Source organism: Xenopus laevis, chromosome 9_10S (genome assembly GCF_017654675.1).
Source record: "Xenopus laevis strain J_2021 chromosome 9_10S, Xenopus_laevis_v10.1, whole genome shotgun sequence".
NCBI lineage: Eukaryota > Metazoa > Chordata > Amphibia > Anura > Pipidae > Xenopus > Xenopus laevis.
In genome coordinates, this window is record NC_054388.1 from 51,238,676 (window position 1) to 51,255,116 (window position 16,441).

Here is a 16,441-nt window from a genome sequence, read left to right on the forward strand (position 1 = left end):
AATGTACCCCTACTGTGAATTATAAGGATATTAGAACTGAGGGGTTTTGGGACCATATAAAGGCTGCAGGCTGAGCTATATAGGGATCTTTTATAGTTATTAAATTGCAAAGCCTATATAAATACTTTTTTATTTATTGTGTACACACAATTATGAAGGAGGAAGTTGTGGAATTTTCAGAATGCGGGTCACAGCGAGTGCTTGTATCCAACAGCTTGTTAGTTTATGTAAAGCCTGATATTTAAGGCAGATGAATTCCCATTCGTTTCTTCCTTTCATTCCCCCTGTACATGAATTATATATGCCTTAGATGTGCTTTTCAAGTCTGTACAACTAAAACTCAACATGAGGATATTAGAAAGAAATTGGCATATAAAATATCAAATGCTACAATATGGTTCCCTTTGTTAGGGAATATAATAGCCGTCTGTTCAGAGAAGGGGCATAAAGAACATACATCCCAAATGGCATGACTGAGTAATTGTCAGTATAGTGAGTAACACCATTTATGAGACATGGGCTCCCCTGATCTTCACACAAGTGTAGGTTGGAAGAAAGTAGATTTAGAGTTCAACATGATAAGAGTAGGGCAAGGTGGAAACAGAAGAATGCAAGGGAAACTGTAGGATTAGATGGAATCAGTAAGGGCTCTTCCACACAAGAGTTTTGCGATCCCCTCTGTTTAAAGCCGTTTGACTGCAGGGGAGCACAGGCCCAGACACCCTCATATCTTACCTATGGTTCTGTTCACACGACAACGGAGGTAAGTGTTGAACACAGGTGGAATGGCTTTAAACAGAACGCAGGGGAGCACAGCCCAGAACACTTGTGTGGAAGAGCCCTAAGACAAGATGAAGACTGTAGGCCAGTGATCCCCAACCAGTGACTCGTGAGCAACATGCTGCCCTCCAACCCCTTGGATGTTGATCTCAGTGGCCTCAAAGCAGGAGCTTTTTTATTTTTTTTAAAATTCCAGGCTTGGAGGCAAGCTGTAATTGCATAAAACAAGGTGTACTCTCAAGGAGTTTCCTGTAGCCTGCCAGTCCATATAGACAGACAACTAAATAGACAATCACAGCCCTTATTTGGCATCTCCCGGGACTTTCTTCATGCTTGTTTTGCCCCCCCCACTTTTTTGGGTGAGCCGCTAAATGTGGCTCACTGGTAAAAAAGGTTGGGGACCTCTGCCAGGGAGGCAAAAGAACAAGATAGAGACACTAGTAGAAGATGTACAAAGTAGGAGACAATGGAGACAGTAGGGTAACACCACTAATAGGTTCTACAAAAGTGTTTTATATTGAAATTGGAATATAAATTACAAATAGAAGTTGCTGTTCTACAAGCTGATCTCTTCATAGATGTACTCTACATTTAGTTATAGTTGTGCCTTTCCTCTCTTACACTTAACCAACCCCTCACTCTTCTGTTTTTTTAATATTCTTATAAAGGAGTTATAATGTTGGAGGGTAAAATACTCACCTATCATTTCTTAGCATTAAAGGTGTAGTTATGCTAGGCCAAGTCTAATTCTCTTTTTCTATCAGCTTGTTTCTGACCTCAGAAATATATTAATATATTAGTTGCATGTTATGATGTTGTATATTTGTATATATGTTAGCCAATCCTGATGGAATAGTACCCAGTATAACCTGAATAAGAAATATGACCAATTTCTTTAACCTTTCTAAGGCGAAAGATCTGGATTTCTCCTATTCATTCTTCCTGGTATCTTCTTCAAACAATTTACCAGCTCCAGAAGGAATAGTCTGAAGCAAAGGATTTTGGGATGCAAAGAGACAATTGTTTCTATTCTCATTTAAAATATCAGTACCAAAACCATGGGTTTTCAAATTTGAATGTTGGATTGTTGGTCCAGTTTTTGGTCCAACATCTCTTCAGGGCTCTCTTAAAATCAGACTGATATGAAAATGTTGCTGTGTCAGTGATCTTGCTATAGTTCTAAGAATTTATAGATCAAGACAAATTCTATCAATTCTTCTCCTGTCTCCATTACCCATGTCGCTCCCATTTTTCTTCTATCATTTTTAACCTGTCTTGTCTTCTGCTTTCATTCTCTACCTTCCTCTTCTCCTTCACGCTTTTATGTTTATGCCATCTTGCCTATCTCTCGCCACAGGGGGAAAGAGGGGACTTTATCGCCTGATGCAGAAACTATTCAAATGAAGAAAAAGAGAGGGTCAAATTCTAACAAAATCTTTATTGAAATGTTGCTGAACTGTTGCCCTTGATCGTTTGTTTTAATTAGTTGTAGGTGTTTTCCAATAAATTCCTTTGCCTTTCATTCAGAGAACAATATTTTCATTTTGAAAAAAGCTGAAATCAACTGAAGGCTCAGTAAATCTTAACATTGCATTTCTATCCCCACACAATAAAGAATATGATCATGTTTTAAAACGATCACACTCTCATCGTGCTTTTAGCAAACTCTAAAAGGAAGTGAGTTTGTCGAACCCTGATAGTAATTTGTTACTCTAATGGAGATCGGGGTGCAGAATTATTACCTTGGGTCAATTGAGCTGGATACAGATTCTTGGGGGACAGGATGGTTTGGCTCCTTCATAGAACAATTTAGGAGATTCATATTTGTGCTTCAAGACAGAGCTTTCTATAGAGTTGCAAATAGGGGTGACTGTTGAGGCTCTTTAAGTCCCTCAGCAGTTTTCAGTAGCAAGAGTAGTGGGATATTTGGTATAAAATATGGTGAAAGAAGGGAAGATGCCCACAATCATGGCCTTATTTCTATATGGCACCCAAAAGCCCATGCCTAGGGTGGCAACATTATGTTTGCAGCCCTCAGGTGCCTATATAGATATACAGACCAACAATATCTGTTTTGCCCTTGTTGGCCCTGCCCCAGCTAAAAGCAATCCTGCTTCAAGAGGGTGGTTTTTTGTTAAGGGAATAGGGGCAGAGGGTGTACCACCGAAATCCTCTTCTGTACTCCTAAGCCTTTGAGGCCAACAATCTCTACTTTTCTATCTTGGCTCGGCACATGTACTTGGGAGGCACCTTCCCATTGGGTGTCTGAATCTATCATCATGCTTATAAGTCTGAATTCTCTATACAGTCAGTATTGCACTTGGTTTGTTGTCAGGACCTTGCACCTTTTGAGCTTTTGCAGCCTCTCTGTTGGCGAGGGGATCAGGCTTAGGCCTTAAGGCAAAAAGGCACAGAGAATCATGCACTTGCTCCTTACAGATAAGGCCTCCTGGTCGCCTCACACGGTTGTCACTCTCATTACAAACTCTCTATTAGCATTAGACTGACTTCTCTGTTCATGTGGCCGTAAGTGGCTTAGAATGTGGAAGATGGTGTAAGCACAGTGGTGATCAGATAAAGTTCCAGTGTGGCCATTGGTATGGTTTCCACTGTCGGCAGGAGTGGTAATATTGCCTGTGCCGCCAACAGAGGAGTTGTTATTATTAGATATTGTCTGTTGGTTGGTCCTCTGACTAGTTCCTAATCTCTGGTCTTCCAGGTCTTTAGACTTGTCATAATTCATTACTTTCCACTGCTGGTTTACTGCTTGCCACCTTTTAAATATCCGATAGACTGACGGACCCTCATGAATGATCAAACCTAAAGCAAGAAAAGAACAAACCAAAAATAAACCATAGTGATTGGTTACTTTAATGCCCAGTGCGGTCAAGTAATCCTTCATATGTCCTGGAAGCAGTGAGATTGGTCTAGATTGTCCAAGTGGTTAATCAAGAGCTGTGTTTATAAGCGGGTTTGGACATAGGGCCGCTTGGGAGAGAGGCAATGTCCATTGGATCAACAAGAGTTGAGTATGTTAATCAAATATAACCTCTCATTTAGAGAGTAGCACAAAAATATTCAAATACACAAATTTGTCCCAGGGTAAATAATGGGGAGAGATGGAACAATAATTTATCCCAGTTAACTTACCCTTCAAATGGAGAGAGAGATAAACAAGGAGGACAAGACAAAAAGTTAATTATAAAATGCAAAAAAAAAATGTTTTTAATTATATTTTCCATTGGAATATAAATAAATATAAGATTTTAAACCACTTATTCATCCGTGTCATTATCTCTGGATGGGATTGTGCATTATATGCTCATGAGGCCATCCCAGGATGATAAGCCAAATGTACAAATAATAGCAGCTCATTGTCTTTATTTCCCCTCCATTACAGGCCTTAAAATTGAATATTGATTTTACTCTGTTGCATTCTGCGAGCACCAAACTGGAAGAGACAGAGGGCGGAACATGATCAGAGCTTTGATTTATTCACAGTCAAACAAGTTTATACACTGGGAATTAATAAACTGAAGTGTTAAAGGAGAACTAAACCCTAAACATGAATGTAGCTAAAAATGTAATATATTATATGCTGAACTTATTACACCAGCTTAAATTTCAGTTTCTCAATAGCAGCAGTGATCCAGGACTTCAAACTTGTCACAGGGGGTCACCATCTTGGAAAGTGTCTGCGATGCTTACATGCTCAGTGGGCTCTGAGCAGCTGTTGAGAAACTAAGCTTAGGGGTCGTCAAAAATTATCAAGCAGAAAAAGAGGTTTGTCTGTGTGTCAGTGAATCAGCAGAAAAGAAGATGGGGAGCTACTGGGGTATAATTGGAGACACAGATCTTTATTACTTAAGGGCTATGGTTGCCATGGGCTGGTACAGAAGCCCAAAATATAATGTACAACATTTCTGGCTACTTCTTTAGTTAGGCTTTAGTTCTCCTTTAAAGAAGAGCTATCACCGATGTGCAACTTACAATCAAACTTAAAGCATATCGAACAACTGTGTTACATGAAGAGTTTTTATTTGTCATTCCTTTTGGAGGCTTAAGTAGTGTCCTTCCTCAACCAAACATTGGCAAATGCACGTGTTCTGCTCCCAAGGCATATACAGTATCTTTTTAAATGTCTTAATCAATCTTATATTCCCAAACAATTTTTTTTTGTAATTCACAATAAAGATAACGGAATTAGGACTATTTTGTGTTGAAAGTAACCTATGTGTTGAAAGGCTTTATGAAAGTGCATTTACATTTTCTAACTAAGCTGAATGCCTTTAGTCCCACCAAACCACACACCAGTGCCACATAATACATCCGTATAAAAGCTGCAAATATGAGGAATAGTGGTGGACAAGATAATAACATTTGGGTAAGATTGAGGCATTAGGACAAGGTGAGGAAAGAAGGCAAAAATGGCAGCACTAGGGCAAGAAGAAGATAACAAGCCCAGAGAAAGATGAAGGAGCAAGATGGAAACAGAAGGGTAAGATAGAGACAGTGGGGCAAGTTGAGCACACAGGAAAACAAGGATGCAGTAAGGAAAGATGGAGACAGTATGACAAGATGGAGACACCCACTTTAACTATTTATAACAATGTATATATATATATATATATATATATATATAGACTGTAGATTTTAGTATCACAATAGCCTTGGATTTTATGCTTGTCCATGAAATCATCCAAGCCATTGAAATCATCCAAGCCATTCTTAAAGACATCAACAGAATCGGCCATCACAACATCACCCGGAAGTGCATTCCACAACCTCACTGTCCTGACTATGAAGAACCACCTGCATTGGTTCAAATGAAAGTTCTTATCCTCTAGTCTGAAGTTGGGGCCTCTGGTGCTGTGATCCATTTTATGGAAGAATAGATCTCCCGCTATTTGTCTATAATGCCCTCTAATGTAGTTATAAAGTGTAATCATGTCCCCTCGCAAGAATCTTTTTCTCCAGAGAAAACAACACCAACCTTGACAGTCTACCCTCATAATTTAAGTCTTCCTTTCCCTTCACCATTTTAGTTGCACATCTCTGCACTCTCTCCAGCTCATTTATATGCTTCTTAAGGACTGGAGCCCAAAACTGCACTAGAGTTAACGCCCTTTTTTTATGCAAGACAGTACTTTATTTGCTCCCCTAAAACCCTCCTGTCGCTCTCCCCACACTCCCCATGCCCTTCCCTCCGCTACTGCACATGTGTGCACGCACACGATTGTGCTTTTGCACATGCACAGTCTCGTTCGTGAGCGTGCATGGGGTAAGCAGCCTGAGCAGTCGGGTTGACTAGGGCGCCCGGTCTAAAATTAGACAACTCTTTATCTACAAAAACCAATAGATCCTTCTCAGTTAAGGAAGCTCCCAACACGCTGCCTTTTAGTGCGTTACCTTGTTTATAGTAGCGTTTCCCCAACTACAGCAACTAATAGGTCAGACTTCCCTATTTAGCTTGGCCCTGATACTGCTGTTACTAAGCATGGCCTTGCCCTTTCATATAGCGCAACAGGATTTTAAAACTGGTAATTCCTAAATGTTTTTCTACAGAACCAGCACCAGGGAAATCATTTTATTAAACGTGGCGGATAAAACTGCATTGGGCCTTTATAGCTACAAATAGCTACAAGTGCATGGCTAAATTCAATCCCAAATAGATTGGACACAGCTCAATTCAAAACTGGGAGTTACAGCCGCTTCGCTCCGAGCTGTAATCATTTTTTTTATTTTGTTTGGTGTTAAAAGGTTAAACCATTATTCCCAAAGATGTCAGATCCAAATTAAAAGCTCAAAATAAATATGTCTTTGGGAAAATAATTATTGCTTTTCCCAAGAGAGGAGCTTAGGGAAGGGGGGTGGCGGGGATGGCAATCAGAAACACTAACTTATTGGTCATAAATACACCTGTGTTTCTAAGGTAATTGAAAAGATTTGTAATGTGTTATCATAACCCCCATATACTTCCAGATCCTCCTGGTGCAAGAGGTGGCTAATAGGATTGCTTGCCATTTATTTGTCCTTTAAATAGACAGTAGAGTATGTGGGTATAGCTTATTGTGTGTCAGAGCATTCCATCTCTGTATATCTGTATATTGTAGCTTATTGTGTGCCCAGAATATCTCTATACCTGTAGGGGGCACATTATATTAGAATACATTACAGTACTGCTGATTCACAGAAGCCAATAATCATCACTTGGAACATGGCTGAATGAATCAGATGGCCATATGATTATGATAGACATTATTTTTATTGGGCTCCTGTGAGCAATACTGACCGACGGCCATAACTTGGCCTGCAAACTGCTCACATGCTTGCTGGGCAAAGTCATTAACATCTGTCGCTTTTTTGGAAAAGGGCTGCAATGTTTAATCTGGAAGAGACACGGCAACATAAACAGCTGGAGAGACGCTATCAGCTTTAAACTGGAGGCAGAGGGGGGTGGGTTGGATGGCGTAACTCTCTGGTCTGGGAGTTTGGCGGAGAGACATTTTAAAAGAGAATTTGCAGTTACTTATTCTTAACTTCATTTTGGAGCTATGTAACTTTGCTAGCTGAAATGACCAGCAGGTGGCAATGTTGCTTCAGACTCATTCACAGTGTATGAAGTGCTAATGTCTTGCAAACCACAAAAATGAAATAGTCGGTTGCAAAAGTGCAGTAATCACTTATTTACATACTTTTTGAGGGTTGAACCTATTTAATGGGTGTATACTGGAAAGCTGCTCAGTTCTTTCAATAGGGGGTCAATATCCCGTTTAAAATGATCTGATCACGAGAACAGAGACTGGATTGAAGAGGAAATAAAAACCAACTCCCAGATTTAATTTCTATATTCTTACTAATAATTTCTCTTTACTTATAATATATAGTGCCAGCACATGCCGCAGAGCAGCACAGAGACAGCTCATCACTATACAACTAGGGGCCAGTAACTGGCCCCACTTTTATCCTAGTTTTTATTCCTAAGTGAAGTAGTTCAGGTTCAGGGTTGTAACTACAGAGGAAGCAGACCCTGCGGCTGCAGGGGGGGCCCAGGAGGCATAGGAGCCACATGAGGCCCTAATTCATATACAATTTCAATAAATTTTGGTAAAACTAATCAACCTCTAGATACTTTGGGGGTCTGAAAAATAATTTTCTGTGGGGCCCAATAATATCTAGTTACGCTAGAGTTCAGGTTCCTGGATACATTGTTACTCATTTAAAGATCCTTTTATGGGAATTTTCAGATTCTGCAACCCCACGCGTGCACCCAAGCACTGGACTGGGGCCAGGATTCTCACTTCTTAAACCTTGCCTGAAAAAAAAAGACAATGCTGCATCAATCAATCAATTTTCAAAACCCAGAAGCACTACTTTGTACTGCAGCTGCAAGCCTTGGCAGGTGCAACCACACAGGACTCAATGCTGAATTTCCTACATTATATTCATGCGAAGCCTGCCTGTATTTAAAGGGAAACTTTACCTTCATATTGCTGTTGCTGTGTATTTTCCATAGCTCATGCTTATTGATATGATTGTTTAAATTAGAGGACAAATCCACTCAAAAACTATATGTTGAGAGAAAATGTAACTCCAAATATACATTCATTATACAGTTGGTGTTACCCTGGTGTTAGAGGTATTTGTATAAATATGAAAGCCTGACACTGCTTTATCTTCTCTGCACTGATGGTTTTGACACCTGAAACACTGTAGTAGAGGCCAGTTGATTAACAAACCTGGATGAAAATTTACTGTGGCTGTTTTTAATGGCCCTGGCTTACCTATAGGCTCCACAGATGGCTGCATATGACATTTTATGATCCAGCCCAGAAACAAAAAGCTTACAGACCCTCCACATAGAAGCAGTAAGCAGTTGGATAGCTCAATTGTAGGTGTTGATGTAGGAGGTAGAAATTCCTTGGCTGGTATGGTTTTTACAGATTAAGTAACAGTTGAGGCTCCAACTGGAAGGACAGGGAATCAATTAGGGAAGTCAGTTTTAAGCAATTCCATGATATTGGGTTTATGCAGCACCGTGTGCCAGGAAAGAGGTTACCTCTCTTCCCCCAACATCATTTTTATGGAAATGGTGTGCTTTGTGTCTGACTCATTTCTGCCTCACTTAAATAAAGGGATATTTCTATTTAGCAGAGCAAAAAAATAATATAACCAATATCGACCACAAAGCTCTCTCTGTCTATGCAAATGGGGCTACCTGTCATGCTGTTCCAAGCATAGTAAAGAAAGAAAACAACAGTAGGGCAAGAGGGACACAAAAGGGCAGTAAAACAAGATGGAAACGTAGGGCAAGATGGACATAAGAAAACAAGAATGAGACAGTAGGGCAAGATGGACTCTGGAGGGAAAAATGAAGTTATAAGGCAAGACAGAGAAAGCAGGGCAGTAGGAAAATATGGATACAATAGAGCAAGATGGAGACTCTTTGGGAAGATAAAAGCAATATGTAAACTGTAGGACATGATAGAGACTGTATATATATATATATAAAGTATATATTAGTATATATAGTATAGTATATAGTAGAACTAGATGGAGATACTTAGAGAGGATGGAAGCAATTTGGAAAAATGGAGACATATGTAAATGGTGGTTATAGTGAAGGAAACTGTACATAAGAAAGACGGTGACAATAGGCAAATATAAGTTGTGAAGTTTGGGGAGGGGGTTAACACCGGGATTTGCACCATAAATGCCAGCCACTCCAGAGTGAAGGAAAAACAGTCCATTTATTTTTCATCTCAAAAGCTCTTTTTCAGCAGCAGCAGTAAAGCTAAAATAGGCTTGGATTCAGCAACACAAGTCCAAGATAAAACAAATAGTTTACTTCAGCAGTTCTAGTGTCCAGTACCCAAGGAGACTAAACAGGCTGGTCTCTTAGGGAACCCCACAGGTGAATATCACAGCAGCAAAATATCCCAGTTGCTATCAGACCCAAACACTCTGGTCTCAGTAAGTTCAGCAGGTGAAGTACAAGGCAGCTCCTGCTCCCTCTTTCCTTCACCTGCTGCTCACTCCCTTAAACACCCCTTGGATGCCCAGTCCACACTTTGGCTGGTTAACCCTCTGGTGTCTCTTAAAGGGGTGACTCTTAAAAGGATGGCTCAAAACCTAAAAGAATGGAGCGATATATACCTGCCATCAGGGGCGTAACTACAGAGGAAGCAGACCCTGCAGCTGCAGGGGGGCCCAGGAGGTACAGGGGGCCCCATGAGGCTCTCATTGATGAGCAATTTCAACATATATTGTTAAAACAGGACAAACACTGGATATGTTGGGGGCCCTAGAATTAATTTGCTGTGGGGCCCAGCAACATTTAGTTACGCCACTGCCTGCCATCCAGGATATATCCCCTCCAACTTGTACAATATACTGTATATATATGTATATACATATAATCATTTAAAAAACCGCAAGAAATTAAAATCCTGATCCTGAGGATACACACAAGATCGTTTTACAGGCAATAATGCTAGAAATTAATGTGACAGTCCCCTGTGTGCCTGCAGAATTTCAGACTCCAGACCTCACACTTCCCTGCATCCACTTAGCAAAAAATAGGGAGAAATAAATGTAATTTTTCAATTCTGTATTATTTATGTAGATGATTTCTTGCCCGGCATGCAGATATGCGATATGTGCAGTTGGGTACAGCTTGCACTCTCATGAACATGCTTAACTAAATAATATAATGCCATAATTTAGGCCAAGTGTACTGGCCTGGACTGTGCCAGATCAGACTTGTGACACTGTTTCATGGTATAATAACCTTATACGGCTGCCAATGGATATTATACTCCCTTGGCTTGCTAGTCCCTGGAAACAGCACGCACTATTATGGTTGTCTCTGCCAACCCTTGCCTAAAAGGAAAGCCCTCACCACATATTAATGGTCTGGGAGGAAGAGGAATGAAGGTTTGATTTTCTAGCCATGCAGGTCTTATGCCAATAGGCGGGTGTTAGAAAAGGCAATTTGCATTTTTATTTTATGTGCGTGGTTGTACAGTTGGATAGTCTTCAGGGTCGCAATGTCCAGCCATTATCCCTCCAGGCTGTCAAGGGATGCTGGGAGGTATAGTTTAGATACAACTGGAGGGCTACAGAAATCACTACAAGACTGCTAATGCCAATTTAATTGTGTTTGGCCTCTTCAATCTAAAAACACTGAAATGGTATTTTAGAGCATTTATAATTGAAATGGGCGCTGGCCAAAAGCAGTTTTATTCCGAGTTCATAAATATATATGGGATTATGTTCTGTTTCGGAGGCCATGAGTTGGACTGCGGATCAGATGAAAATTATAAATGCTTAGTGGTAAAATGCTTGTGGCTGGTACTGGGCCATTAGCTCAACATTGGCTCCAAAGCTTCCCTTAGCCAGAGTAGTGCTGTGCAGCCTATCTAGCTAACTATAGGGCTCCATTCCTCTTATTCTGCAATATCAACAGGGTTGGTCAGCTAATGGAAGTGCTCTATGTGCAGGCCTAGGCTGGCAATCTGTGGGGCTGCTATAAGATGCCGTAGACATTCACTATTTGTTGGGCTGGTGGAAAGCTGTTTGGGCATCTTTGTAACTGAAATGTGAGGGTTTATTTTGAATCCCAGTCCAGAACTGGTTATGTGTAAATGTAATTGCTATTGGAAGCAGTGTTTGTCTGTCCCTCTCTATTTTCTGGTTCAGAAAAAAATAGCAAATTTGGTTCTGAATGGTTATTGGAATTTTTTTTTCACCCCCCCTAGACTTCCATTACCCTCCCTCCACACTCCCCAGTCTCTCCTGTGCTCCTTCTCAAAACTGTTGGCTCTTCTCACCTTACCACCTGCCCTCTCCTCCTATTCCTTCAAAACTTCTCCACAATACCAATCCCTGTCTAATCAAAGCCTTAACTCATCTATTTAATAACTAGCGCTCAATGGGAATCTTTCCTTCTCAACTAAAACATACTCTTGTCACCCCCATTCTAAAAAAACCCTTGATCCCTCCAATCTTGATAACCTCCGGCCTATCTCTCTGCTACCTTTCATCTCTAAACTACTTGAGCGCCTAGTCTACAACTAACTAACCTCATTCGTCTCTCACAATAACCTGCTGGACCCCCTACAATCTGGTTTTAAGCAACAACACTCCACTGAAACTTCCCTAACCCAACTAACTAACGACCTTTTAAACATCTTAAGCCAACAATCACTTCTCACTACTAATACAGCTTGATCTCTCTGCTGCATTTTGACACTGTGGACAGGGCCTTCCTCTTCTTCTCCAGTCCCTCCATTCACTTGGCCTTCATGACAAGGCCCTGTCCTGGTTCTCTTCTTACCTCACTAATTGTTCCTTCAGTGTCTCCTACAATGAGTAGCATCTTCTCCCCTTCCTATTTCTGTTGGGGATCCTCAAGGCTCTGTCCTTATTATTCTCCCTCTATACTTCCTCCCCCGGCAACTAATAAACTCGTATGGTTTCCACTACCACCCCTATGCTGTTGACACTCAGATGTATCTCTCCTCTCCTGATCTCAACCCAGAACTCCTAACTCGAGTCTTCTCCTGCCTGTCCGCTATCTCTACTTGGATGTCGCTACCTTAAATTAAACCTCTGTAAATAGAAATTATTCTCTTCCCACCAACTAACACCATTAACATCCCAGAAGTATCCATAATAACTAACAATTCCACTATCACCCCATCTCCCCAGGCCCGGTGACATGGGGTTATCCTCGATTCAGCCCTGTCCTTCACTCCTCATATCCAGTCACTTATTAAATCATGTCACTTCCACCTAAGGAACATATCCAAGAACGATCATTTATCACCCAAGATGCTGCCAAAATTCTTATTCACTCTCTCATCATATCACGTCTAGACTACTGTAACTCTCTTTTAATTGGCCTACCCCTCCAGAGACTGTCACCTCTCCAGTCCATAATGAACACTGCTGCGAGACTCATAAACCTCAGCAACTGCTCCTCCTCTGCCACACCACCCTGCCATTCCCTACACTGGCTTCCGCTACCTTTCAGAATAAAATTCAAATTTAATTTTACCCTGACATTCAAAGCACTTTATAACTCCCCCTACCCTACATCTCTGATCTCATCGCTATATACTCACCCAACCACTTGCTATGCTCCTCTACTGACCTGCTACTCAACTCTTTTCTCCTCCTTTTTACCTCCTCACATGCTCGCATTCAAGACTTTGCAATGGCTGCATCCCTCCTCTGGAATTCTCTCCCACGGTCTGTCTGACTTTCTCCCAACCTTTCTGCTTTCAAAAGATCTCTTAAAACGCACTTCTTTAGAGAAGCCTACCCTCACTCTGCTTAACTACCCAATGCAATACCACATACAGTACTACATCTCTCACTCACTAAATTCTGATCCTTCCCACTCCCACACCTTGTTTCTTATTCCCTTCCCCTTAGATTGTAAGCTCCTTTGCACAGGGCCTTCCTCACCTTTTGTACCGGTATTGGTTGTGATGTATGTAACTCCATATGTTCTATGTATGTAATTAATGTGATTTAGTTGTATAAACACATTCACTTTACAGTGCTGTGAAATATGCTGGCACTATATAAATAAATGTAAATAATAAATAATAATAATTATGCCAATTAACCGTTTTTGATGGTGTTGACCAGCTAATAGGCACATAGGATAAAAGGATGATAATAGAACACGAGGACTATTCCCACAGAAAAACTTATATACAATAATAAAAGGAGGAATAAAGTCTCCAGGCAGTATCATTCTCCTGCCCAATATGTGCCATTGGTACCGACAGAAGTCACTCTTTGCTGCACAGAGAAGCCTCATGCTGTTAGCAAGCCCTCACTCCTCAGATAATTCACAGACTATTTCCTTCTGTGCTGGGAAAATATTCAAAGGACTGGATCAGTTTTAGAAGATGAGACATTACCAATGAGGGAGCAAAGTTTGTGCATTGGTTAATCAGGGCTGCTTGCTGCTCTTATTCAACACAAAACACACAAAATGCTTCAGTTGCCTTAGGTTTGACATTCTAGCACTGATTCTGTTGCTGGGAAATAAGTGTAAAGTTGTAGAATTTATTATCTGTAAAAGCTACAAAATACAGTCATCTCAGTTCCAAATGGGTCCCAGTTAAACAAGCAACTCTTCATTTAGGATATTTTTTTCTCTGTAATAATAGGACTGTGTATTGTACATGATGACTGCATAAATCTATTCTGATAAGAGACAGTAGGGCAAGCTGAATACAATAGGACAAGACAGAGACAGTTGGGTAAGATAGGACAGTTCGAAACATTGGAGACAGCAGGACAAATTAAAAACAGTACAGCTACATGGAGACAGTAGGGAAATATGGAGACAGTACGGAAACATGGAGACAGCAGGGGAAGATGAAGACAATAAAATAAGACACTAGAGAAACATAAGAGAGTAGGGCAAGGTGGAGACAGTAAGGCAAGATAGAGACAGCATGGCAAGATGGAGACAATAAGGCAAGTTAGTGACAGTAAAACAAGATGGAGACAACAAGGCAAAATGAAGACAACAAATAAAGGTTGGACATATAATAAATGGTAAGGACAAGATTGAGACGGTATGGCAAGTTGGAGACATTATTGCATGATTGAGACAGTGAGACAAAATTGAAACAGAAGGAAATTATGAAGACAATATGACAAGATAGTGACAGTAAAACCTGATAATTGGAGACAGAAGGGCAAAATGAAGACAATAGTGCAAGACTGAGACAAAAGGGCAAGATGGAGACAGTAGGATTAGTTGGACATAGTATGGCAAAATGGAGAGAGAAGGACATCATGAAGACAGCAGCAAGACTAGAGAAAGATCAAGATAGACATAGTAGGGAATAATGAAACAGTAGGGCAAGACAGAGACAACACAATGATACTTGGGAAAACCCCAGGTCCCAAGCATTCCAGATAATAGAACTCACACCTATACAGTCACAGCTTACCCAAATTACAGTGTAATGTCCACTTAGATTTGATTTTCTTTGTATAACAGGCAGATAAAACACATCTAGATGTAAGAAATCATGTGTAAGAATGGGATACCTGGGACCTACCAGAGAACCCCATCCTATTCCAGGGACCTTGCAGCACAACTTCCACTGTGACCATCATCCCCTCATAGCATTTGCATCTTCCTCACCCTCCTCGTTACAAATATGCAGGGCTGTCTCAAGAAAATTTGAGCGCTAACAGGAAATTTGTTGGGCCACAAAAATGCATGGTGGATTCAGTGCATCCCTAGTCTTCATGAGACTCAATTATGTGTAACCTCTTCAATGACAAGCACTAGCCTCGGACAATTCCCTGTATTCTCCCCCAAGCTTTGGTTTGTCAGGAAGATGACAAATAAAAGTAAAAATGACTGTGTGTTTTTGCATTGTACAGTGATCTCTGTACATCTCTTCTATACCACTTACCAATACAGACAATGTCCATGAAGCCGTACATTCCATAGCAGATCTGAAACAGCAAGTCCTGGCGCTGCCATTTTGCCGAGGGGCTGAAGGTCGACCAGATGAGCCAAGATATACTGGCAATAAGGAAGAGGGAGCCCAAGATGGCCGCTGCAATCTGCACCTTCTCGATGACAGTCAGGGAGATGGCTTGCCACTGAGTGAACATAAACAGGCACAGGGTGGGGCCTACATTAGTCTGAGAGGAGAATATTGGCCTATTACACACATGGTCCGTTCTGTTACGGTTACTACACAACTGCAAAGCCCACTATGTCACCAGCAACCAGGCAACAGTGTGAATGAAAATATATGAATAAGAAATTCAGTTGTGCAGTCAGACTGCATTCAGATTTATGGGCACGTTGACCTCAGCCAACAGCCTGGACACAGAGGAGGGAAATTTTTAAAACCACAAAAAAGATGAATAACAAATGAAGCCTAATGTCAATGCCACCGCAATAACTTCCTTCAACAGTCACGTCTTAGCTGAACAGTCCTATTGGGATTTCTGATGATGTAAATCATTAAACCACAGGACAAATGAGTGATCACATATAGTTGGGCAGATTGGACACTGTTATATGTAATGGCAGATCATTTTGAACCCAACAAACTGGATCAAAGGAAAGGGTTTAGTAAATTCACTGACAGTCTCAGGCTACAGACAAAACGGCAGGTACGGATTTGGAAGAAATGGAGCAATTAGAAGATAGAGGAAATGACCGAGATTTTACATCTTTAGCTTCTTGTATGAATACTTCCCATCCCTGTTAAGTGTGATGGTTGCAAGGTGTGCTGCAATTTGGGAGACCGCCATATTCTACATTTAGTGAGGGATCATCAAAAAGACCATTAGCCATTGGCACCTAAATTGGATGGGGTGTTTGCTGTGTCACTGTTAGATGACAAATCCAAAAGATGTTGCAATGCCGGACCATGTAGGAAACAGACTTGGGTCTCTGAAGGTCAAATCAAATTACTATTGGAACATCTAAGATACTTCCGCCCGCTGGCAGTTGTCACGTTATTATTGCAGTTTGAGTTTAATTGGGCCTACTGGGAACCCAGTGGCATCATGTGTGCCATTTATTACTAGTTGTACATAGAAAGAAAGATTGAGCCCAGGTTTGAGATATACAAAATGTAGTTGAGCGCCTAAGGCA

General features: G+C 40.9%; 1 protein-coding gene across 2 annotated transcripts in view; it reads right to left on the bottom strand.

Annotated features, from left to right (window-relative positions):
• Nucleotides 1-2,198: 2,198 nt before the first annotated feature.
• The window catches only part of marchf4.S (membrane associated ring-CH-type finger 4 S homeolog), a 45,933-nt gene continuing 31,690 nt past the window's right edge, over nucleotides 2,199-16,441 (bottom strand). For both annotated transcript variants that reach the window (XM_018238681.2, XM_041578675.1), the window contains exons 3-4: nucleotides 15,240-15,432; nucleotides 2,199-3,600 (exon numbers count right to left, since the gene is read on the bottom strand). In XM_018238681.2, coding sequence (XP_018094170.1) covers nucleotides 3,239-3,600; nucleotides 15,240-15,432 — 555 coding nt within the window. In that variant the 3' untranslated portion in view covers nucleotides 2,199-3,238. The remainder of the gene's footprint in view (nucleotides 3,601-15,239; nucleotides 15,433-16,441) is intronic.